This window comes from Notolabrus celidotus, chromosome 9 (genome assembly GCF_009762535.1).
Source record: "Notolabrus celidotus isolate fNotCel1 chromosome 9, fNotCel1.pri, whole genome shotgun sequence".
Classification (NCBI taxonomy): Eukaryota; Metazoa; Chordata; class Actinopteri; order Labriformes; family Labridae; genus Notolabrus; species Notolabrus celidotus.
Window position 1 is genome coordinate 18,074,150 of NC_048280.1, and position 24,022 is coordinate 18,098,171.

General features: G+C 39.1%; 2 protein-coding genes across 2 annotated transcripts; both read right to left on the minus strand.

Moving 5' to 3' along the window:
* Window positions 1-68: 68 nt before the first annotated feature.
* LOC117819038 (apoptosis-inducing factor 3) lies at window positions 69-20,474 on the minus strand. The gene is made up of 20 exons (XM_034692238.1): window positions 20,039-20,474; window positions 15,801-16,010; window positions 8,902-9,109; window positions 7,471-7,580; window positions 7,278-7,387; window positions 7,130-7,174; window positions 6,943-7,039; window positions 6,700-6,812; window positions 6,275-6,361; window positions 6,058-6,149; window positions 5,833-5,963; window positions 4,813-4,928; window positions 4,615-4,686; window positions 3,818-3,881; window positions 3,622-3,698; window positions 3,427-3,544; window positions 3,234-3,332; window positions 2,928-3,003; window positions 2,652-2,756; window positions 69-1,173 (listed from the first exon to the last, which is right to left on the minus strand). The coding sequence occupies exons 2-20, from the start codon at window positions 15,829-15,831 to the stop codon at window positions 1,134-1,136; spliced, it is 1,791 nt and encodes a 596-aa protein (XP_034548129.1). The 5' UTR covers window positions 15,832-16,010; window positions 20,039-20,474; the 3' UTR covers window positions 69-1,133.
* A 2,417-nt stretch (window positions 20,475-22,891) lies between these two features.
* On the minus strand, window positions 22,892-23,548 carry si:dkey-98f17.3 (uncharacterized protein LOC793143 homolog). Its single transcript, XM_034692959.1, has one exon. It carries the CDS (start codon window positions 23,546-23,548, stop codon window positions 22,892-22,894), a length of 657 nt encoding a protein of 218 aa, XP_034548850.1.
* Window positions 23,549-24,022: the final 474 nt, after the last annotated feature.

Here is a 24,022-nt window from a genome sequence, read left to right on the forward strand (position 1 = left end):
ATGATAAAATGCCTCATAAGCACCATGTGGAGTAATATGGAGAATGATATGATGTGCAAAACAGGGAATACTTGTTGTTGGAAGACTTTTATTTCAAAGTTTAGTTACAAAATGCTGCTCAAGGTTTTCTTTTTTTAAAATACTCTCTATACCTGTGTGTCAAGTAGTTTAGGGTCATCATCAGCACATCAGGATGTAATCAATTAACAGCTTTACAAACATGACAAGCAGTTCTTGATGAAAACAAATGCACATAGGGAAAAAGCAACAAATTCATTCCTAGTTGCAAAAATGACCAGTAACAGCCCAGGCCACAAACCTCAGTTCCCTGAGTTAGTAACAAAGATATTCCAGCAATGAAAAATAAGCTACTACAAGATTTGTCTATAGAGGGGTAGAAAATACATGACTCTACTGTGCAAGCACTAGTATGTGATCAAAGGGGAAATTTGATTTGTGCAATCTACGAGCAAGGCAGCCATAATAAAGAGGTACAGTGCGTTATCCTTGAAACTATCATTTGCTAGAAGTTAAAGCCGTATGTGTGTGTGGTTGTGTGTGCATGTGTGTAGTAGGCTGCATCTAGGGTTTGCTGCAAGTCATTGTTTCTTTAGATATAAAAGTCTTTCAAGGGGCTTATTAGCTTTAAGTCTTATTACAGTCTGTTATTGCATGCAGATCTAAGGCCTGTCTGTGAGCGTTCACTCAAACCTGTTTTATAAGACTTTAAAAAATTAAGTTCAAACTGGATGCTCTTGCTTTTGTTCCATTGCATTCAGGATTATAACTATATACAGTGTTATTTGTACAAAAGGAAAATGCCAATGCCTGTCCTTGGCTTCTTATTAACAAAGTGTACAGATAGATACATCTTGAATCCAGTATTGCTTTGTCATTAAAAATGTCATTAAGACCTGCCAACACATTGATGCAGTGTTTGCAGACGGTGTTTGGCTCCATGTGTCACATTTAAGTGTCTCTTAGGAACATAAGCAAGCCTCAGTGGTGTCCTCTCGGAAGTGTGTCTCCAAAGTCCTGTTCCCAGGTGTGTGAGTTTGTGTGTGCGTGTGTCCAGACCGGGATAGCTGCTCAGTGTCACAGCACCATATTGTGGAGGACTTTCGGTAAAGTCATTAAGAGCCTTTGTCAATCAACCAGGAAATGTCACCAGTCCTGCAAACCCAGAGAACACCAGTGAGACCCACTTACATGTGCACATTTACAACAATAACAACACCCTGCAAAAAGTAGAGTGAAAGGAACAATAGAAGAAGCTCATATTTGTTCATACTTGCCAAGTCGTGCTAACATCCTGGAAATTTTGAGTTTGCATTATTAAAAATGAAAGACATGAGAGACATGAGCAACACTACAAAGAAATTAGACCAAAACAGAGAGAAATGTGTGCAGTGACAAGAAAAACATAACTTCAGCAACATGATAACAGTGACATGATTCTTTATCCTGTATAGGTCCTTTGGTTTGCTGATAATTAACAGATATATTCATGAAAATAAAAGATTTTCAGGAAATAGCTACATTAATAAATATTTAACATATATCAAAAAGTTGTTTATTTTTTAATCTCAAAGTAGAATAAAATGAAGAGAACTGTATTTCCACCAGTTCAGCACTTATAAGCTGTATGCAATTGTTTGCACACCTGCTGTGGTTACTTTCCCGGAGCTAACACTCATGGGATTTAAAAGATACTGTAAGCTACAGTCTCCACTCCGTGACCCGCTCAAAAAACTTGCTTTTGCTTTCAGTCCCCAGAGCGCGTCTTGAAATGGGTAAAAAGAGTTTGAGATACGCTGCTCCTGCAGCCTGGAACCTGTTGCAGGAGAGCCTTGGTTTAAGTGAGCTTGTCTCTTTAAATGTTTTTAAAAGCAGACTGAAGGCTCTTGAGGAAGATGCTTCAGTTTGTAAATGCTTTGACTGATGCCTTTTTGTTCTGAAACCCATGATATGTTGTCATGTTTTAGAATTATGTGTTGTTTGTCTGTAACTTTTCTGGAATGTGCTGCTGCTGATCTTGGCCAGGACATACTTCAAAAAGAGATTTTTAATATCAATGTGGTTTTCTCCTGGTTAAATAAAATAAAATAAAATAAAATAAAAATAATAATGTGTGTATTCTTATATAATCACTCAATATGCATTTAAAAATCAAGTGTTGCAAGTTATTTTTCAAATTGTAAAAGCTTGACACAACACTAAAGTGATATAGTTTCGTTCTTCTTCTCAAAATCACTCATAAATAAGCAGTACCTAATGTACTGCACCACACTTCATCTATATGCCTCCTTTTGTGAACTAATGTCCCAATAGTTGGTTCTTATTTATTGTTCTTTTGTGTATCATACAAATAAATCATTGTGAAATCAAGCAATGTGCAAGATAAAGTGTCGCTGTATAAATTACTCAAATACCAGCTGATGTTCTTGAAGTGTTTTGAGGTGTAGTTTCAATAGGCCAACTGGTTTGCCTGTTTAATACTTTCCATGTGATTAAGGTCACAAGCTTCATGACTCCAAGTGTTTTCCTTTCAAAGTGATGTTATTTGTGATGTTTTTCTTCACAGTAAAACCTGAGAAACCTAAAGAACATAACAGCTATTGTAACCGTGACCAGATTTAGCTCTTACTTACTCCACATCTCGTTTCTTAATCGTCTTTCCCGATCCTAAGACCTCTGCCACTCGGGATACAATGGGATCATAGTTCATGCTGGCAACAGCAACCACTTCCTCACTCCTATAGACGGATAACAGAGAGTAACAATGAGCAGCATGTAGACAATAAGTACTTATTAAAGCCTAAAGCTAGATTGTACAGAGAACATGAAATCAATTTGGCATATCATTTCATTCATTTCATTTATGATAGTAGTGAAAGTGAACAAGTACAATACAAAATAAAACCTACCTGGTGTAAAATGCCACAAATCTCAGCTCATCAAGATCTCCTTGTATAATGACATCATCAAATCCATCACCATAACCTTTTAAAACAGAACATTTTACGTTTCACAACAATCCATTTCATGCTCAGCTTTCTGTCTTGTTAGTGTTGATTTTTTATTTTACAGCTAGATGGCAGTGTTTTTACCAACACTTGACAACCTCTTAGTCTGATCTGCCTCTTGCTGCATGCTTTTTTATTACACTGATAAAATGTCAGGCTCTACTAAATCCTTTTTAAACCAAAGACTGGTGGGAGGCCAGTACATACCTGCATAGCGTATAGTCTTCCCAAACATGGCGGACCAGAAGTAAGGCACAGTTTTCATCTCAGTTGCTCTGCCCAGCATGCCGAGAGCTGCCACTCTTCCTGTTGGTAAGGTTGAAAACAAAATAACATTTCCATTAGACTGAAGGAGAAAGGCTTCAGATATGCAGTCAGAACAGAGCTGTAACACACTCACCGTGTACATGAGCCATCTGCCAGTGAGGGATGTTCACCTTCTTGTTGTTCCGTGGCGGGAAAGGAAAAATCACCACATCTCCTCCAGCAAACACCCCCTCAGTGTTTGTCTGCATCATCTAAGGGAAAGTGTTGAGGAGTTAATCAACAACATTGGACTTCACTTCATATCACTTTATAATTTACTATAACATACCTTGTTGACAGTGATGAAACCCCTGGAGTCCATGTGGATGCCGCTCTGTTTCAGGAAGCCTGTGGCAGGGACACTTCCTTTAAGAGAGGAGACACATGAGAGAAATTCAGATAAAACTTACTGAAAAATTGTGAAGTCATCTACTGTGGTAAAAAGACTATAAATTATGACAGCATCTGAAGGAATTGTATATCACCTGCACCAATGACACACACATCTGCCCTCAGGACTTTTCCACTCTTTAGGACGACCTCTTTCAGCTGTGAAATAGAAAAATCCAGGCCATGAACTAGATATGCAAAATGTTTCATTCATTGCTTTGGCACTTCAAATCAATTTATGAAGATAAATGGAAATACTAAGAGGCCCTACAAACTTTGTTTATCTTCCAGCCTCTATTATGCGTGTTGGTGTCATCAACACAGTAAAATACATTTTTTTGCATGTGGGGCCCTTACACAAAATAATTCCCATAAAATATTTTAGTAACTGTGTTTGTGTTGGAAAAATTGGGGTCATATAATTTGATGCAACAATTATAGTGGACTACAACCACTTCCTTTTTTACTACACAGCCTCTTTTTTAATAGTTGCATGCTGTGTTTGCACAATGTAAACACAGTAACGTAAGTTAATACGTCTAATATGGTTAGGAATAAAAGCAAAAAGTCAAAATGCTCTGTGTGCACAAGAAGCTGTAAGCAGTCGGCATGATATTCATCACATATCTCACAGAAAATCTTCTACAATGAGAAGCCATCAAATTGGCAAAACAGTTGAAACAAAGCCCAGCCTTGTAAAGAGAAATCCTCAATTTAGGATTATCAAATCAGATTTCAAGGGTGCTTTGAAACTCGTTGTACTTCCGAAGAAATTTTGATGATTCCGAGCATGAATGTGTTTTCCATCTGACTAAATATAATTGGAAATTAAACAATAGAAAGTAGTGCTTCTGAGCATCATGTCATCCTGTTTCTCTCACTTTCTGAATACCTGTCCATGATGACCAATCATCTCTGACACCTCGTTCAGCATGTAGAACTTCACTCTGTTTGCCTCAAACAGCTGCAGAACAAAACAAATGGCACACACAGTGTAACTATGAGAAAACATCTGCATGGGACTGCCTGCTGATGACATCATAAACATGTGTGTGTGTGTGTATGTTTATGTGTGTGTGTGCGCACCGACCTTCATAATGGCTTTCCCTACTTTTTCCCCAAGCGCTTTTTTAAAGGGTACAGTCTCAATCCCGATGACCGAGACTGAGTGGGCTTTGTCAGTTAGAGCTGCAGCTACCTCCATGCCTGGCAACACAACAAAGAAACAACAGACTAAACTTGTAGTTAGTGCAAAATGATACAGCAGAGGGTTAAAAAATAGACTCAACCTGACTGGAAAGCCCGAGGAGTCAATGACGGTGATAAAAATGGTGTGAACCATTAGATGTTCACAGTAACCAGTGCTTTATTTAAACAACTAATGAAAGCTTTAAATGACTCTGAAATTTAAATTCTATGAAAAGTAGATTTTATATGACTGGAGCACAGAAAGGGTGAGTTTTTGATTTGGACTGATTGAAAGAAATAATGTTACACATGTAGCACTTCTGCAAACAGCAGAATTGTATTTCCTTTTCTGGTTTCATTATTTTTACACATAGAAAAATGTCTTTTCTGCTGTTCCAATCCAACTACCATTATGACTAGCTTCCCATTAGGATTACTTCTTCATTGCCACTGTATGAATAATTTTACCTGTATATTAATTTTTTTTTTTTTTACAGAAGAACATAACTGAACAATATAAATGAATTCCATGACTGAGTAAGACAATAAGTTATTTAACCCTTCTGTTATGTTGCGGGTCAAATTGACCCATTTTAGAAGTTAAAAAATCTAATATAATGTTTTAAAAGTATTTTTTCAGTATGAAAATTCTTCTGCTTAGCTTGAGTAGCGTTATCAACATATAAAATGAAAATGGTTAATTTCACGTATTTGCATTCAATCAATCAATCACTCAATCCGTTTTTGTTTATATAACCCTAATTCACAACAAATGTTATCCCAAGACGCTCTACAGAAAGAGCAGGTCTAGACTGTACTCTTTGTTTATAATACAGGCTTACATCTGACTCTTACTTTTACCTAGCTGGTAGGTCATCTGTCATGCATAAATAAGAATAATGTGATTATACATTTTTCTTACCAACAAATGATGTCCCTACGATCACAGCGTTCTTGTTGTTTGCCAGCTTTGCTACGCTGTTGGCATCCTCAGGTGTCCTGAGGTGAAACACGTTCATGACTTCCTTGCCTTTGTAGTTCATTGGTTTTGGTCTTTACAGCAGAACAATGAAGAGATCAGATGTCAGTTAAACAATTTAAGATGTACACTGTTCAATTATTGTTTTTACTAAAAGTTTGTCCTTACTTGCTTCCTGTAGCAATAAAGAGTTTCCTGTACTCAATCCTTAGGCCGTCTTCAAAGGTCACAGATCGTGCTTTCACATCTATTGCAACAGCCTGAAGCAAACATCATAGGATTACAAAGTGTTACTTTTAAAAGTATTGTAAAGGCCTTCTTCATGAGTGGATCTATCATTAACTGTTATGTAATACCTTCAGATTCTGAGGTCATGACCTCTCACCTCTTTCTCTGTTAGCAGCTCGATGTCATGGTCCTGTAGGAAACTCATGGAGCGCAGTCTCAGGTGCTCTGCTGTGCTCTCTAGGGACTGAGGACCATTAAGTTAGTGCTAAATCTATCAACAAATGAATGACTCATGTAAAGGAAAAAAATCTTTGGATAGTAAAGTAATCTTTCCAAAGCACCCACTCAAAACATATGTTTGTATAAGCTTTTTTTGGGGGGAAAAGTCACATCCTTTTACACTCAGTAACGTTGGTTTACTTTAACTTCTTTTCATTTTTGTTGCAATGAGATCCAGCTATTCCCCAAAGAACATCTTTTTTAGCAGACTGACCAAAGCAGCACCTCTGCAGTCTGTTACATAATGTTTTTGGCAAAGACAGTTCTGTCTTAGATTTATGTAGACTAGTTGTGTGTACAAACCTTACTCAGTTTAGGCCTGTCATATGGAGGATGTCTGTCCATGGTGCACATGACAATGCGATCTGTGAAGCCCTCTTGCCTCAGCGTCTCTGCACACACCAGACCTGCCGGACCTGCAGAAATAATCACAATAACAGAGGAAAGATTAAATAAAGAGTAAAGGAGGATACTAAATTGAAGAGTCAAAAATGAAAGGATTGTTGTAGTTTTAAGATTGTGGAATAAAGAAAGAAGGACACTGACCTGAGCCAATGATGAGAACATGGCTAAAGCCTGTGTTGGAATTAATGACTGCAGAGCATCGGGCCATGGGCTTTGACCTTTTTTGGGACTGAAGAGCCTAGAAAGATTTTATTTTTAAGATCTCAAATAAATCCAGTGGTATGTTTATTTTTTAGTATGACTTCCCCACATTCTGTTTTCTTATTACCTGCTTGTTTGCACGAATGATCACCTTGTCCTTCTCAACTCTGACCTGGAGCAAACAGACATGAGCGATGTGTACACTTTTTGATGGTGCTCAGAGACATGATAAGGCAGGGAATGTGTTAAGAGACAGCACCAGCGTAGAGGGTCACCTGGAAGGTAGGCAGGCTGTCCAGTCCAGGGAAGTCCTCGATGTCTCCTGTTGCAATGTTAAAACACGCACCATGCCAGGGACAGCGCACATGGCCTTTTGACAATACACCTGAAAGAACAGGAAATCAAAGTTCATAAATTTCTATACTATTAAGAATGTTTAAATCATACCTGAAAATATAAATGGCTCACCTTTGACAAGAGGTGCACCATAATGTGGACACTTGTGCCCCATGGCAGAGAACTCCCCGTGCTCTTTGATCAACAAAGCTCTACCGCATCCCAGGTCAACCTCACGCATCCTGACAAAAACACACACGTGACATGGTTTATCTGAGTATTCATAACTGTTTTTTGATTGAATCATTCAAGGAAATCCACTTAGGCTTTTTAACCAGATGGTAAAATGCCTGGAAGATTGTTTTTTTTTTTACAGCAAAATAATACAACAACAGCTACACTTTACCCTCTGCAATCTATTTCTGCCACTGCAGTATAATAATAGATTTTCCTGTGCTTTCATACTCATTGCTTAAAACTACAATGGTGTGATAATATACTGCTGTGGTTAAGGTTTGAGGCTTTGAGGAACTTTAAATGATTCGTTAGATTTCCTACTTAAGAGGCCAAATGAAACCTGCATAATCATAGTAAAAAAACACGGAAGAGAACGTGAGTTTCCCGCCCACAGCTTGACGTCAGAGCAATATGGCTGCCTCGTTAATGCGGTGAATAATAATACTTAGCCTAGATGAAGAGATTCCTGCCAAACATTCTCACTGGTGATACATGTCGTGACATTGAAGGATGAAGTAGTTGGTGTATGCATAGTCACATTAAAAGTGGAATTCATTAGCCATGAAATATACTCTCAGTTGAGAGCTTATGCTGCTAAAGCCTGGACAGGTCAGCTATGTCAAGAAGCCTATGTAAGTTAATATGTGCTAATGCTAGCAAGCCTTAAACATAGATATTTATCTTTGCCCCTCTAAATTGTTCAACCTATTTACTCCAATGTTTATTGTTTGTTTGCTTTGTGTCACTTCTGAGTTAAAAAGAGTTGTACTAAATGTAAAAGTAAAAAAAATGTTTGCTAACACGAGCAAGTTTTAAATAGATGCTGCACTTTAGGTTAATTACTTGTGCTACACTTACAGATAGTTTTAACTTACTTAAAGGCACTGTGAGGAGTTTTGAAATGGCTGAGAAACAGACTGAAACTGATACTGATGCTTCTTCATAACCTTTAAGAGCAAACAAGACCGTCAGCAACAAAACTGATGCCTGCTCTGTTGACATTTTTAATGCTTGAAATCACTGAGAGGGGGTAGGTGTCAGACTGGATGATTGACATCTCACTTTAGAAACAGCATTTATTGACTGTTTTCTTGGAAAATAATCAAATTGTGTGATAAATTTGACTGTTGGAAGACAACAGGATAATGTTTTTGTACAAAACACTACTTTTGCATGTACAGGACAAGAGATAAGAGGTATCACTTTGTCCACAGGGGGCGCCAAAATCAATACAAATCAAAAGTTCCTCACAGCAGCTTTGTTTGATTTGTTTGGTTTGCGTAAAGTTTATTCTACTAGTAAAAGCTGTATTGTGAAGTTTCTTACTGTCCATTTTCTATATCCTTGACATGGCAGACTGACACCTCCACATAGTCCCGTGGCTTGTGGTATAGAGCTGTAGAGTCCTCATCAGAGCCGTGTGCCAGGGCCCCATTAGGTCTGCAGTCAGCAAAAGGACTCGCTTTGCCATTAGGTGAGAGCCCGTCCACCTCTTTTTCTTTTTCCAGTAGAGAGAGTTCCACTTTAACTTCAACTGCACAACACAGACACAACTTATTAAAAACAAACATATACAAATTCATGAATTAAACACCCAGAGTGCTGTCATATACTGCAGGAATATGAAAGACATCTGCTGACATTTGTTTCAGTATAATTGACAGATTATTGATACAACTAGTTACCAAGTATTATTCCTGCAAACCCTCCTTCATACACATCTTTGACACAAATTATGTCTGGCATCTTAAGACCATGAGCAGGAAGCAGGTGAAGGGGGAAATATAAAAGGGCAAGTTTGGTTTTTGTTGTCCTTTCTACCCTTTAATATGCAGTGTAATTCAATGTATTATTCACTTATTTGACCATACAAATCCACAGTTGTCTTCTGGAGTAAAACCGGAGTAATTGCAATTAAAAGGAATAACAGTGAAGAAACCTGCAGATCTCCAGAGGCAGTACACATAATAGAAAACCAACTGAATGAGGAGTAAAAGCAGAACGACATTATTACTCAGCTTTCTTATCAGTCACCTGGCTGTGTGAAACACTTGGTCAAAACCCCTTGACAATGGTTATTGACGATACTAGGGACAAACTGATCAGCAGTGGTGGACAGTAACAGAGAAAATGTACTTGAGTACTGTACTTAAGTAAATTTTTTGAGTATCTGTATTTTACTTGAGTATTTTTTGGGGAACTTATTACTTTTATTCCACTACATTCAGAAGACAATTATTGTACTTTTGACTCAACTACATTTCTATCAGTGCTCTAGTTACTCACTACTTTTGCTTTGAAGTCGGCTCATTAATTTCCTTCTCTTTTCTGAAACCTGATCCTAAGACAGTAAAATGTGTTTGTGTAGTTCTGTTGGTCTCAGTGGTTTAGTCATACCTGTATATCATGTGTCTCCATGGTTAAACGTGGAGCAAATACAGAGCAAATTTCACTCAGATAAGGCAGTTCATTTAGATATGGTAATGATGGCTATAGTTCTCCACATGAGCACCTATGGCCATATCTTCAGCCCGTGTTAGAGGTTTTTAAAATGAAGAATGATACGTATCGTTTAAAATTTTCTCCCTGTTTCTCACTCTGCCCAAACATACAAAAATTCACTGTCCAACCTGAGAAAGCGTGTTGAGCTACATAACATTTGTTTCATTCAGGATGAACATTTCAACTAAGTGTGTCTGTGCTTGGAGTAACTTAGTTGCTGTTTTTATTCCATGGTATAGTTTTAAGAGATTTCAAGTAATGGTTTCTAGATAAACATAATGTAACTGAATGTACTCCTGTGTATTCTTGACTGCACTCATGCTTTGTGTAAATATAAAGTTTTTAGTTTTTTTAAGAAGTACTTTGAATACTTCAGTATTTTTAAACGGAAGTACTTCAGTACTTTAACTCAAGTCATAATTTGACAGAGCAACTTTCACTTGTATTGGAGTAATATTTGACATGGAGTATCTATACTTTGACTTAAGAAATGAAGCTGAGTACTTTGTCCACCACTGCTGATCACACACGTCACACATATTGAATCAATCCGGGGAAAAGGTGTAAACTGTTCATGATGTTACCTATTCCTGTTGACAATGTGCCAAAGACATTACTTTCCAATAGCATCAGTAAACATCATCAGCACAGGAATTAGCAAGACATGTTAGAGCACATAAAGTGCAACAGAGTGAAAGACACGTCAACCAAACTGAAGAAAGCAAACACAAAGTAACCACAAACCATAACTTGGTATGGGCTTGGGCTGTATTACGAGACTGGTTTAGTGAAAAGAAACACCAACAGACTTTAAGTTACGATGAAGGAGACTTTTTGTTGGTGCTGATGTTATTTTCTGCATCTGTTAAGAATGCCAATGAAAACTGCTCATGGTTAGACTTCAATTTGAGTGAGTTATAAATGTGATTTTAAACAGTAAAGCAGGCTATTGGTTTGACTACCATGAATGGAAATGTAAGGTTTTAATGTTGACACAACACCTAAATAGTTTGATACTAATACTTTGTGTCACCTTGTTTGTATATTTAACTGTTGGTTATGTGGAATAGAATCTCTTCTTGGTCTCTGTCGGGCTTTATTATGGATAACCATCGGCTAACTACACAATGTTTCTAACTCAAAAAGATTTTAAGATAATACGAAGAGGATTATTGAATTGGAAATGTTTATTTAAACAGGTAGCTACACAAGTTGAGAAGGTTATAATCACTTTCATATAAAGGAGCATGACATAGCTACCATTAAAAGATTATTTCAGTATAGCTAAAATCGATACTCCAGTTTTTGCTGGTATCCTCCTAATATACAGACTACCGGAGTGAGGTGTATTTATTTGTCTTTTTGATACATGTATTCTTCACTGACATGTGAAGCCCGGTTGTTTGATATATATTACTGAACATTAAGAAATGGTTGTGTAACTCTTTTTTTTTCACTGCAGCAGGCTTTATCTGTTCGGCTGGAAAAATGTGCTGATCATCCGGTTCTTACACAGTAATCTGGCTGGAATTTTCTCCTGCTGAGCAAGCCTTAATTAAAATCAATGGAAAATCATAATAGTGAGTGCAATTGCAGAAGAAAAGAAAGAGAAAGCTTTCCACAGCTAAAGAGATGCTTCTGCTAAATCCCCACACTGACACTCTATTTGATGAGCACTGAAAAGTGATCTTCTGATCCAACACAATTCTCAAATTATTTTGTTTGAGCTTTAAAATGTTTTAACCTTTTACGCAGACCTTTTGTTCATTTGTGAGTGAGCACAGGGTGCTCTGATCCTTATGTGTACTTTTTATGGTATTTAATATACTGTGTTTGCTAATATGGTGCAAAAAGACAACACCGTTATAAGTCTATAAGCTATCCTTACCTGTAGGTCCTGTCATGCTTCATGTGTACTCCCATTTAAACATTGATATAGAACTTTACTTTATATACACTGGGTGTTGTATGTAATCATAAATCACCTTTTATTTCTAGGTTTGGGAAATGACCATTTATTAATCTTCCGTCTATAACTACAAACGTAGTAAGTAATGCCACAATGTTGAAGTCATAACCTTATATTCTTTTAAAAAATGATGATACCTACATATTGTGTCATTACCACCACTAACTTAGAATTCAGCATGCCTGTAACACTTAGAAAAGATGGTCAAGTTCTGTGGTTCCTTCACATTGGCGAAATAATTTGCAACCCAAAATTAAGTGCAAACACCAAAAACTGCAGTTCTCTGAGTGACCACTTGGAGCTATATTCAAAGGCAAGTCATTATTTTATGAGGCCTAATATCAAAATGCCCCACTTTACAACAGCCTCGTAAAACAATGTTTTTTTTGTCTGTATTACTTATAACAGGTGTATGTCTGTTTGAATTAAAAAATATGTTTCTAACTAATATTAAGCTAGTACATAGTTAGAGGCATTGTTGTTTTAAGTGACTGATTAGTGATCACTGATCAACTTATTTATATGCTAATAGTATTAGCATGTATTGTTGTGTGAGCTCACCGTACCTGTTTTTATGATTGTTCAGTGTTTTACATTCACTGAATTCTTTGCTCGTGCATGCATAAAGGTTTACATTGCTGTTCGCTCTACCCCACAGAGAAAATGGCGTGCCATAGAAGTGAGATAATGATGTCTTTTGAGAAACCTTATTCCTCCCATGCGGGATATGGCCAAGTGTGCAGCAAGTTTACTATGTTCCACAGGCCCTCTATTTTAGTTGAATGAATACACAAGTCCTGTCAGCTACCACCGCAAATAGATGTTGTTAACTAGTTAATTTTCCAGCTAATAAATCAGAGCCTTTAAAATACACTGAAACAACGCATAGCTTGGCATTTGCTGACCTCATACTCCTCTTCTATCCCACCTTCTGGTATCAATGTGGTCACTTTTGGCTACAAAGAAAATAACACTATCAGACATAATGCAAACCTAAGACTTTGAAACTGCACTTAAGAAACCAGAAGTTAACTTCATGCTATGACTGTTTTTTTACATCGTCTTTCATCTGAATGTTAAATTCATTGTCTGTGGATTTACACTTGTGTAGAACTTCATGTTCCCTAATAGCCAACCATATTATGGTATATTTCTCTGGAATTATTACCACTGACACCCACAACATAATCATTAAAATTCAAGAGCTTTCATCAGTTGGTCACTGGCTCAGTCATCATTGTGTAACCTAATTTATGGATAGCGGCTAGTCACGCTGTGAGTGACACACTCTTAATCGTCCTTCAAGGCCTCTGTTTACCTATTAGTAAACAAACAACTCTTCTTCCTCATTCCACCAGCACAGTTTTATTAAACAAATCATTTAATCTCAAATCTTTCGTGTCTTCTTGCACAGACAGCTGAGGATCCTACCATTTTACTGTATCACCTATAAGACTGCAATGGAGCACTGAAAATGGATAAGCACACACAAATAGTGTCATATTTTTCTATTCATGTCTCAGTATGTAATCCTCTTGACCAAAGATGCCACAGCAAGCATTGAAATTCCTCCCACACATATCACTATACAGCGCACAGAGGAGGCTGAATGTGATGTATAACCGGATTTGGAGGCTGTAGGTAGCTTTGAAAGGATTCAGTCCTTTCATATATTTTGGAGAAAAACATATTGTAAAGTTTTACTGAGAAAAATAACTGCTTTCCCAAAGGAAACAGTGTTGTGTATAAAGTGTTTTTGTTGGAATAATTTTCTGTTTTAACCGCCTTGACCTGCTGTTCATTCTCTTAACCTCATGTTTACAGCGGCTACAGGCAGTTCATTTTATTACTAATATAAGACAGCCTTGACTTACATTCTCCAACAACATTAAATACAGTGCCTTGCAAAAGTATTCATACCCCTTGAACTTTTGCCCATTTTGTCAAGTTAAAAGCACAAAATTAAATGTATTTTTGGGGGATTTTATGTAATAGACAGACAGAAAGTAGCACATAATTGTGAAGTGGAAGCAAAATGATACATGATGTTCACAATTTTTTACAAATACAAATCTGAAAAGTGTGGCGTGCATATGTATTCAGACCCCTGAGTCAATACTTTCTTTAACCACCTTTCGCTGCAGGTCTTTTGGGGTTTGTCTCTCCCAGCTTTGCACATCTAGAGACAACATTTTTTTGCCCATTCTTCTCAGCAAAATAGCTCCAGTTCAGTCAGATTGGATGGAGAACAGCAATTTTCAAGTCTTGCCACATATTCTCAATAGGATTCAGGTCTGCACTTTGACTGGGCCATTCTAATACATAAATATGCTTTGATCTGAACCGTTACATGGTACATCTGGCTTTGTGTTTAGGGTTTTTGCTCTGTGAGAAGGTGAACCTCTGCCCCAGTCCCAAGTCTTTTGCAGCCTCCTACAGGTTTTCTTCCAGGATAGCCCTGTTTTTAGCTCCATCCATCTTCCTATCAACTCTGAGCAGCTTCCCTGTCCCTGCTGAAGACAAGCCTCCTCACAGCATGTTGCTGTCACCATGTTTCACGGTGGGAATGGTGTGTTCAAGTTGATGCACAGTGTTCGATTTCTGCCACACACAACATTTGGCATGTAGGCCAAAAAGTTCAGTTTTGGTCTCATCTCACCAGAGCACCTTCTTCCACATGTTTTCTGTGTCCCCACATGGCTTGTGGCCAACTGAAAATGGGGCTTTTTATTGCTTTCTTTCAATAATGGCACTCTTCCATAAAAGCCAGATTTGAGGAGTGCACAACTAATACTTTGTCCTGTGGACAGATCCTCCCACCTGAGCAGTGGATATCCTCCAGAGTTACCATTGGCCTCTTGGCTTCTTTTCTGATCAATGCTCTCCTTGCCCGTCCTGTCGGTTTAGGTGAACAGCCATGTCTTGGTAGGTTTGCAGTTGTACCATACGCTTTTCATTTTCGGATGATGGATTGAGTACTGCTCTGTGAGATGTTCAAAACTTGGAATATGTTTTTATAACCTAACCCTGCTTTAAACTTCTCCACAACTTTATCTCTGACCTGTCTGGTGTGTTCCTTGGTCTCCATGATGCTGTTTGTTCACTGATGTTCTCCAACAAACCTCTGAGACCTCCACAGAACAGCTGTGTTCATACTGAGAGTGAACTTCACACAGGTGGACTCTATTTATTAGTGAGGTGAATTCTGAAGGCAGTTGGTTACACTGGATTTTATTTATGGGTATCAGAATAAAGGGGGATGAATACATTTGCATGCCAAACTTTTGAGTTTTTTATTTGTAAAAAATCTTTAACACCGTGTATCATTTTCCATCCACTTCACAATTATGCCTTACGTTGTGTTGGTCTATCACATAAAATCCACATAAAATAAATCTACATTGTGCTTGTAACATGACAAAATGTGTAAAAGTTCAAGGGGGTATGAATACTTTTGCAAGGCACTGTATATTTCAGATTAAAACTGTAATTTATATCATTTGATATCCAGCCAAGCACCACACTGCAAATTGAAGCACATTAATCCAAGTAAATATTACATAAACACTGTTATATAAACAAGACCAATTTCAATGACATCACCCAACCTGACTCAGAACACTGAGAGCAAGACAGCATCTACAAACACCTCACACAGTACCATACAATCCAGTAACAACAGCAAGTATGAAGTCTTTGCACTTAATTAGTTTTCTTTTAGACCAAGCTTTACTCAATGTGTCATGTGGGTTACCTGGTTTGGTTTTGGAGAAGCATCCTCCCATGGTGGGCCTGGGACTGGGGGACACCCAGAGAGAGGGAGGGAGGGGGGAGAGGAGGGGGAGGAGCGGTCAGATCCTCTGGCTGGGCTGCTTGGTCGGGAAGTAATGATAACACAAATCTGTGCGTATGAGAAATTGTAGGTCCGGGCTTGCCATTGCACACATCAGCTCCTCCACATAATCTGGACAGAGAGAGAGAGGGACATCAATAAAACACACAAACAAGTACACACACCACAGATTTGTGGCTTAATGGTTTGCATTAATGTATGGTCTGGTTGTTGTCATGATAGAAGTTTTTTTGTCTCTATTGTAAGATGTTTTTTGTGTAATTGCTATGGTTACACTTCTTAATTCGAGCTTTTCACTAACAAAGGTTGTTTGACCCTCATTTGTCCCCGTACTTTTGTAGTGGTCCCTATAATCAATCATCATTGACTGTTGTTAACCACAAACAGTGCTGTGATGTTACTTTGAAGTGTATAAGGAGTCAAGATTTGACTGCCTAGGAAAGGTAGCCAGATATTTTTTCTGTGTGTGTGTGTGTGTGTGTGTGTGTGTGTGTGTGTGTGTGTGTGTGCATGTGTGTGTGTGTGTGTGTGTAACATGTTAGTTCTTGTTAAAGAAGCCATTGTGTTAATTAGGAACATTTCCACACACATTGTTACCTTTGTTCATGCATATTGCAAGGGGAAAGCGTTAAATATTAACAGCACTCCGACACATTAACTTTCTCATCACACTGTGCTTTAAAGGGAAGCAGGGGCCCCTTGACTTTCAAAATCCCCCGTTTTTTTGTTGCTACGTTGCCCTTACATTTCTGCCCGCTCTGGTATTTCTCCCTCGCATACAGTAGATATTTACTCACAGAGAGCTGGCTGCTATGAATCTGAGCAGTTGAGAGGATGGCAGGTGTATCAATCAACTCCAATCCATCACCAAATCATTCCTTTGAGGTAAAACCAGAAGGACTGCTTGGTATTCTGAGCACATCTTAATGTCCTTGAACTTAAGAAAAAAAGGGTGCAGTGTTGAATGGAGCCCTGCTTAGAAAAAGTTCCTGAGGACAAATGAGAAATGGAAAGATCTCCTCTGACTTGCCAAAACTCTGCAAATGAGGTTCAGTCAAATTTAGTTTGAGGGCTGTTCTTTGCCGTTCAAAGTAATAATGTACAAGTCAAGTACTGAACATGATACTTGTTGTATAGTTAAACCTCTTACTTTATCACACTTTTTACTTTTAAAAAGTAACTAATGAATATCAGAAATGATTTATTCTTTTCACTACATATTTATTTCACTATATTTATCTGCCTGTTAGCTCAGACTTAGTGTTGATGATTAAGTTAATGATTCCCAACCTTTTGACCTTTGACTCTTTACAAGACCTTTATGTACCACGGGCCCCTTTTAAACTCCTCTCCTGATAGGCCAGCTGAACTTTTTAGATGACTTCATTAAAGTGTTTATGCCTCTGGGGGTGTAACTATTTGACATTTCATTGAAAAGGGAAACAGAAAGGTGCAAAAGTTGAAAACAGATTGAGCAGCAACTGTCCTTTTGTCATTTTTTTCTCAAAAGCCATCTCAGGACCCTTCAAATTGATCTTGTGTTCTTTTTGAATGGGCCAGACTAAAGTTCATGACTGTTAAAGAAGAAAAAGTAGCTTGACTACCTTGGACAGTAAAATTTGGATGTACAGTACAGGGTAAAAAAGAGTTTTGGCCATATAATCTATTCATTGCACCTCACTCACAATCCCTCTGTAGTTTTATAAAGTAGGATTTTCAATCCTGCTATTTTATTTTGTATGTATTTTTCTATTTTTTTAATAGATTTCTTAAGTAAAACATATTTCCCTCCTGTTTCTTTGAAAAATAGTCTATTTAAAAATATGTCACTAGAAACAGCTGTACTGTCCAAAACGATTATTCACATCAGATGTTCTAAATTGAGAACCTCCTACTGGGGAGCAACATAACAGATGACTTCTTAAACAGAGGGCATCTTGCTCTTCTGATAATTTGTCACCTCTGAAATTTGATGAACAACAAATTGGATGGCTACAAACTGCCATCATGGAGTTCCAGCGAGCTCCAAGATATTTTGTGCAAAACTAAAGTAGGTTAAGCAGATTTGGTCCTCACAACATATGACGCAGATCCCGCTCCCTCACTGTTGGGCCTGTCCCCAAGCAGTGCTAATAATCCTGCTGCAAACAAGCTGTCAGTTTCACTCACTTGCCTACAAATGTAATACCTGTTACTGGAATGTTGGAGGGGAGAATTAGCAAAATGCAGCTCCTGGTAGGGGGTGAGGAGGCCGACCTGTGAACTGACTGAGGGAGGAAAAAAGCAGGAATTTTCTGCGTTGTGACAACACAACAATCGCTCAAACTGGACTTCACAAATACATCCTTCAACAGCAAAAAGTGATTTTACTGCTCTAAGACACTGCCAATGGGACACTCATCAAAAAAGGGAAATCAGTGCTACTAACCCCTATTTGGTGCTACCAGCAGACCTCATCCTCATTAATACAAATCTCCAGCAGATGAAGAGAAGCTGTTACATCCATATTTAGTTCAACAGTGGGTTTGTAATTTGTCCTTGGTAACCACTTCCCAGCACTTCTAAGGCACTGGACTTTCAGCAGCACTAAACAAAATAAGAGTTGCTGGTCTAGAGGCTCATTCACCTCAAACAATACAAACGGGTGGTCTCTGTTTTATTCAAACACTCGTTTAGCAGGCATGTCAGCCTGAAGTTAAAGATTAAGGCCCTTTGATCCTCTGCTGATAATGGACAAGAGCTCTCAACAATTTAACTACACACACTAACACACCTTGTTCCCTCACTCACGTTCTCCTGGTTTGAGAAACAACCAGATAAGCTGAGGAATCATCCCCTAATTGCGTAAACCAAGTGTTGAGAAAAAGGGCTCTCTCACCAGGCTCTCAGTGATTATATATTCTGTTTACCTTCAGCTTAAGGAGGAATGCAAAGTAAGGGTCAAATGGGGGAAATTATTTGAGGTTTTCATCTAGTATCTGTATGTGAAATTGTTCTACTTTCCTTAATAGTAGGAGAAGTAGAAAAGTGTTTCAAGCCATGTTTTCAGATAGATTTACACTATTTTGTCATCCACAGGAAGTTTCCCAAACTGCCAATAAGCTTTTGATTAACTTCTATTTACTCCCTTACCTACGTGTGCTAAGTTGAAAGAATAAAGAGTGGATTACACTTAACCGCAATCCTCAATAAGAAGCTCTACGAGGTGACACAATCAATGTGAGCAGGCTCATTCACTCCATTTCCGGAAGAGTTTTCTCAATTGTGGATATTTTTCAGTCGTAAGCGAATTACGGTCAGTATAACCAGAGAGTAAACAACAGTATTGTAGGTTACAAAGAGTTCCTTAAGTGTGTATACTGCTTAAAGAAACATTAAAGTATGAAGTATAATGTATGAAATCTGACCCATTGTTACACGTAGGTGACATTTGGTAATCATAATCTATTTTAGAGTTGTAAACCAAACATTTGGTGCTTAGGGTTATCCACAAATGCCACGTGGCTGTAGAAACAAACATTTAACTTTCATTCAACATTGTTAACTGTGGCTCTGAAATGAGTGCTTCAAGGTAGAACATGTTGTTTTTTTAAATCTGCTATTGTCTTATAAAGAGTTGACACAAACTAAAGCTGCTGCTTTGAGCGATAACCTCTCCATGATGTCATGGAAAATTGGAATGGTGGGTGCTGCCTCATAACAATTCTGCTATTGAGCAGTTTCCTATCAGAGTACACAAATACACAAATATAAGTTCATTTTATATACATTTGATTTGAATCAAGTGTGAGAGGCAGCCCACTATCTGATTCACTTTTTATCAAATATGTAACAAACCCTGTAGATTGATCTATTATTACACTCATGTGAAACAGACATGATTGATACATTTAAATCTGTTCCTCTGTTGTGATCTCAGTTCTATTGACTGCAGCACAGTTCATGGTTCTCCAGGGAACCAGACAGCAACTTTCGCACAAGAACTCTGTGTGCCCATACAGCATCAATGTAGGCAAATCCACATGAAGAAATAAGTCTAACTAAACACAGCAGCACATAAACACATATCACATTGAGAGGCTATAAAAATGAGCCATATAGTGCTGATTGTAGAAATAAAAGAAGAAGAACCAGCTTACCAGTGTGCATGGAGCAGGTGCACTGAGATCCTGTCAAACTCCCCGGTGCTCAGCGTCCCCTGTGGAGCGCGGCAGCATATTAGCACAATATCCTAACAATCCAGTCCACTGGAGTATTCCCAGTCTGTGTGTCCCTCTGTACCCCTCTCCGCTCTCCTCTTCTGCCTCTTGATGCAGTAGAGACTATAGTGAGTGTGTGTGAGGGAGAGTAAGTAAGTGTGTGTTTGTGTGCCCCGCGCAGAGCCCCCCTTCTCTTCTCCAGCAGCAGACTGAGCCGACCGGCCGTGGGAGTTGCTCTCCTTCTGACCAAGTCTGCAAGCGCAGCACGGAGGACCTTTGCCAGTTTCTCAGCTGTATGCAGTATTGATGGAGTTGCTGAGGGGATGCTAACACAGCACGAATCTCACCGTTCCCTGCTCTCGTCCTCCAACCCACCCACCCTTCTTCTCTGTATTTCCCAAACACACACACACTCTCTCTCTCCCTTTCCTTTTCTGCTCAGACCCTTTCAGCCTCGACTTCAGATGTTTAAAGACCCGACTTGCCAGTTAAGCCTGATCAAACACTTGCTGCCCTCCCCACTTTGCTGCCTGCTCTGGCTGCCCACTTATCACACTGCCTGCTTGCTGTGCATGCATTGTGCTGCATGCCTGTGCTCCTGCAGGAGGATCAGCTATTATTCAAACTTACCAGGGTGGCATTGCACTTATACTGACCAGCAGGAGACATAGAGTTGCTTTAAACAACAAAACGGCTCTTACTGCAAATGTGTGCTAAACTTCAATCAGTGTGCAGCAGAGGGAGAGGGAGTAAAAGTGCAGTTGGTGCAGTAAACCTCAGTTTCAGTAAGGGTGGGGCAGGATTAAAAAGGTATACTGAGCCTTATAGAAATGAGTTCCCAACATATTTCCATTCCTTATGCTCCCCCTTAGGCAGGAACTGCACCTCCCCTTTAAATTACTGCTGCAACAAGGTCATTCACCTGAAAATACAAGAGTTAATTCTATGGCAGCATTAACACAGGATGGTGATCAGTATGCAGCATTAACAACCTGTGCAGAATGTGACAAAATGTAGAATAGAGATTTATTAGATAGAAGAGATCCCTACTGCTTTTCCACTCTGTGCTGACAGCTAACACACGTGCACATGTGCTCCAGCGTCACCATGTTTGTGTTGCTCTCTGCATGTGTTCAAGCACATTTAAAAGCATGTTTGAGCTGAAGCCAGGGGAGGGCGGTGTGCACATGTACGACAAGATGACTGATCAGGCTCTCCCAGCGAGAGGGGAGGGCCCATACATCACTCAGTTTAATTGAATTACAGGGGGGGCTCTTTTCTGCAGGGGCCAGACAGAACTGTAGCATCCAAAAACTGAGATTAACAGAGTCGAGAGAGGCGAATGAATCCTAATACAGAATCATAGCCTGCCAAAGTATTAATGTCAGCTTTTATAAGGGTAGATTTATTACATTTAAACAGTGTGGGTGAAAAGAAAAGACATGTTAAACACAGCTTAAACAACTTGATACGATGCAGACCGATTCCAGTAATTTACTCTGTATCATTTCTTGATTTGTTGTGACATCCGAAAACAGTTCTAATCATCACAATGTACAGCAGCATACAAATGCCAAGAAGTGTATTAAGGACTAAGAGGAGCTGCTGGTGCCAAGTCCCTCCCTGAAAAGAAATTTAACACAGAAAAGCTGCAGCACTGGAATGCAACTCACATCAATGTAGTCATTCCTGCCAGGGCAGTGGAGCAAAAGACCCTGTGCACCACCAGTGTTGGACATTTTCATACTGGTCCTGATGGTAAAATACTGAACATAGGTTGCTCTCCATAGTTGTTCATTGACAGTGCATCTTAACATCTCCAGTCATTTTTGGAGTGCTTTACATTTAAGTTATTTTAGATTTTTGCTATGTTACGATTCAATTTGGGTCTATTTCTGCTCAAGTTTATCCAAACCAACAGAAAAACTCAAATCACAAATACTGTACACCAGGGGCGATTCTAGGGTCGGATATTTGGGGGTGCTGAGCTGGGCAAGATCAATTTCACTGTTTTGTACATTTCAATGCAATTTCATTCCCACATTTGTGAAAGAAAAGTATAACACTTTTTGGGAAAGTATGTGACTAAACCATCAAATCTGATAAAAGGTTATTTAAATGCTGAGCCACAGTAAAAGAGAAATGGATTGGAATCATAAAAGAAACAAATGGTAACCCTAATTTCTGGGGAAGGACGACTCATTTTGATATACCAGCTCCCCAACATATACATAAACAGTATGTATGTTTCTGGAGTAATCCAGCCCCCTATAGTGAGAACCAAAAAAAACAAAAATTGACATTGGAGTTCTTTTTTGGACTTTCATTTGAAATGCAATGCACAACATGTAAAACGCAGTGGAGCTGCTGTAATTTTGTTGTTAAAATATTACGTTTCAACCAAGTACTTTATGGTTTTGAAACTTTTCTAGCTTGTTAAAAAGGAAATAGCCTACAGTAAAACATTTTTTTTTTAAATCTCTAAAATTTTAGGGGTGCTTGGATTAAATTTAGAGATGCTTCAGCACCCCCAAAAATGGGCTAGAAAGCCTATGCTGTACACACTAATGTAAGTGAATAAAGTTACACACACATAAACTACTACTTACAATGATATAATATTGTGTCATAGTGATTCTAGTCATGTGCTATCAGAGCTGCTATGTTGTTTGTCTAGTGGTAAATAGAGTCCTACTTTTCACATATCACTCATCGCACATATGAAGCCCCTAGAAGTACTTCAAAAGTCATTATTCACTCACGCAGACGGGCCTCAAAATGACACTAAGAGATCTATAACACCTCAGTCTTCAGGTAGTTCTTGGTCCTGTGCTTCACCTGCGGGCTGTTTGGTACACTTGGTGGTCTCTGGTCAGAGTCCCCCATACACACAGCTACAAAGAACAGAGTCCCCCCAATGACCAGAGCTAAACCTCCAAACCATCCAGAGAACATAGCTTCTCCGTACTCCCAGCGAGGCATCACATCAGGAAACCCCTGATCCCAGAACTCCACCACTGTTGTGTACGCCACAATAGAGACCGGAGCCAGAGTGGTGAGTCCTGACACCCAGGACAGAACTCCACTCAGAACCAGGAGCCGTCTCTTCAGGCCTGGCTGCCCTGCACACATCTCCACCCCGTCCAGTCCTGGAAAAGCAGCCAGCAGAGCCAAGCCACCAGTGCCAACAGACACTAACATGAGCACCCTGGAGATCTGCAGGTCCATAGGCAGTCCCATGAGGGTCTCATAGGCCTTACACTGAATCCCCACCTCCTCTGTATAGAGACACATTTGCCATAGTCCTGAGAACCAGTTCTCCACCTCGTTCAAGTCAGAGTTCATCGTCTTCCACAGAGGAAGAAAAGTGGTGATCAGACAGGTGACCAAACCTCCAAACGTCACAAAGAGCGCCGTCCTTTGCATCATTTTAGTTGTTAGAAAAACCATCTTCTACCTCTGCACCGGGATACCTTCTCACGTCTGCAGCTCTGTGTGTCAGGTTTAGGATGAATCTGTAGCCCAGCCCACCTGCTGAGGTAGCAGCACAGACCTGGACTTCCCACAATTCCAGCCTCCTTAATAAAATGCACCTGATAAGTGGGGGAGATAATCCGAGGCTGGGGCATGACAACAGACACACTGTTTTGTTTCAGTGCTCAATATCATGGCAGTGAACAATGACCTCTGTTTTTAGATGAAAACAGATATGACCAGAGGAATCCTGGACTGTGCATGCACAAGTGGACTTGTATGAATGAAACATGAGCAAGGTGGGCATGGGTGGTAAAAGAAGTTAAAGACACTACAGGTGTTCTCTCATGACCTGCTTCTACCTGGCTGTTTTATTCACTTGATTCCTTTCAGTTAAGACATTTAAGAGAACTAGTTCTCTTATGTAACTGATGAGACTGGCATTGGCTT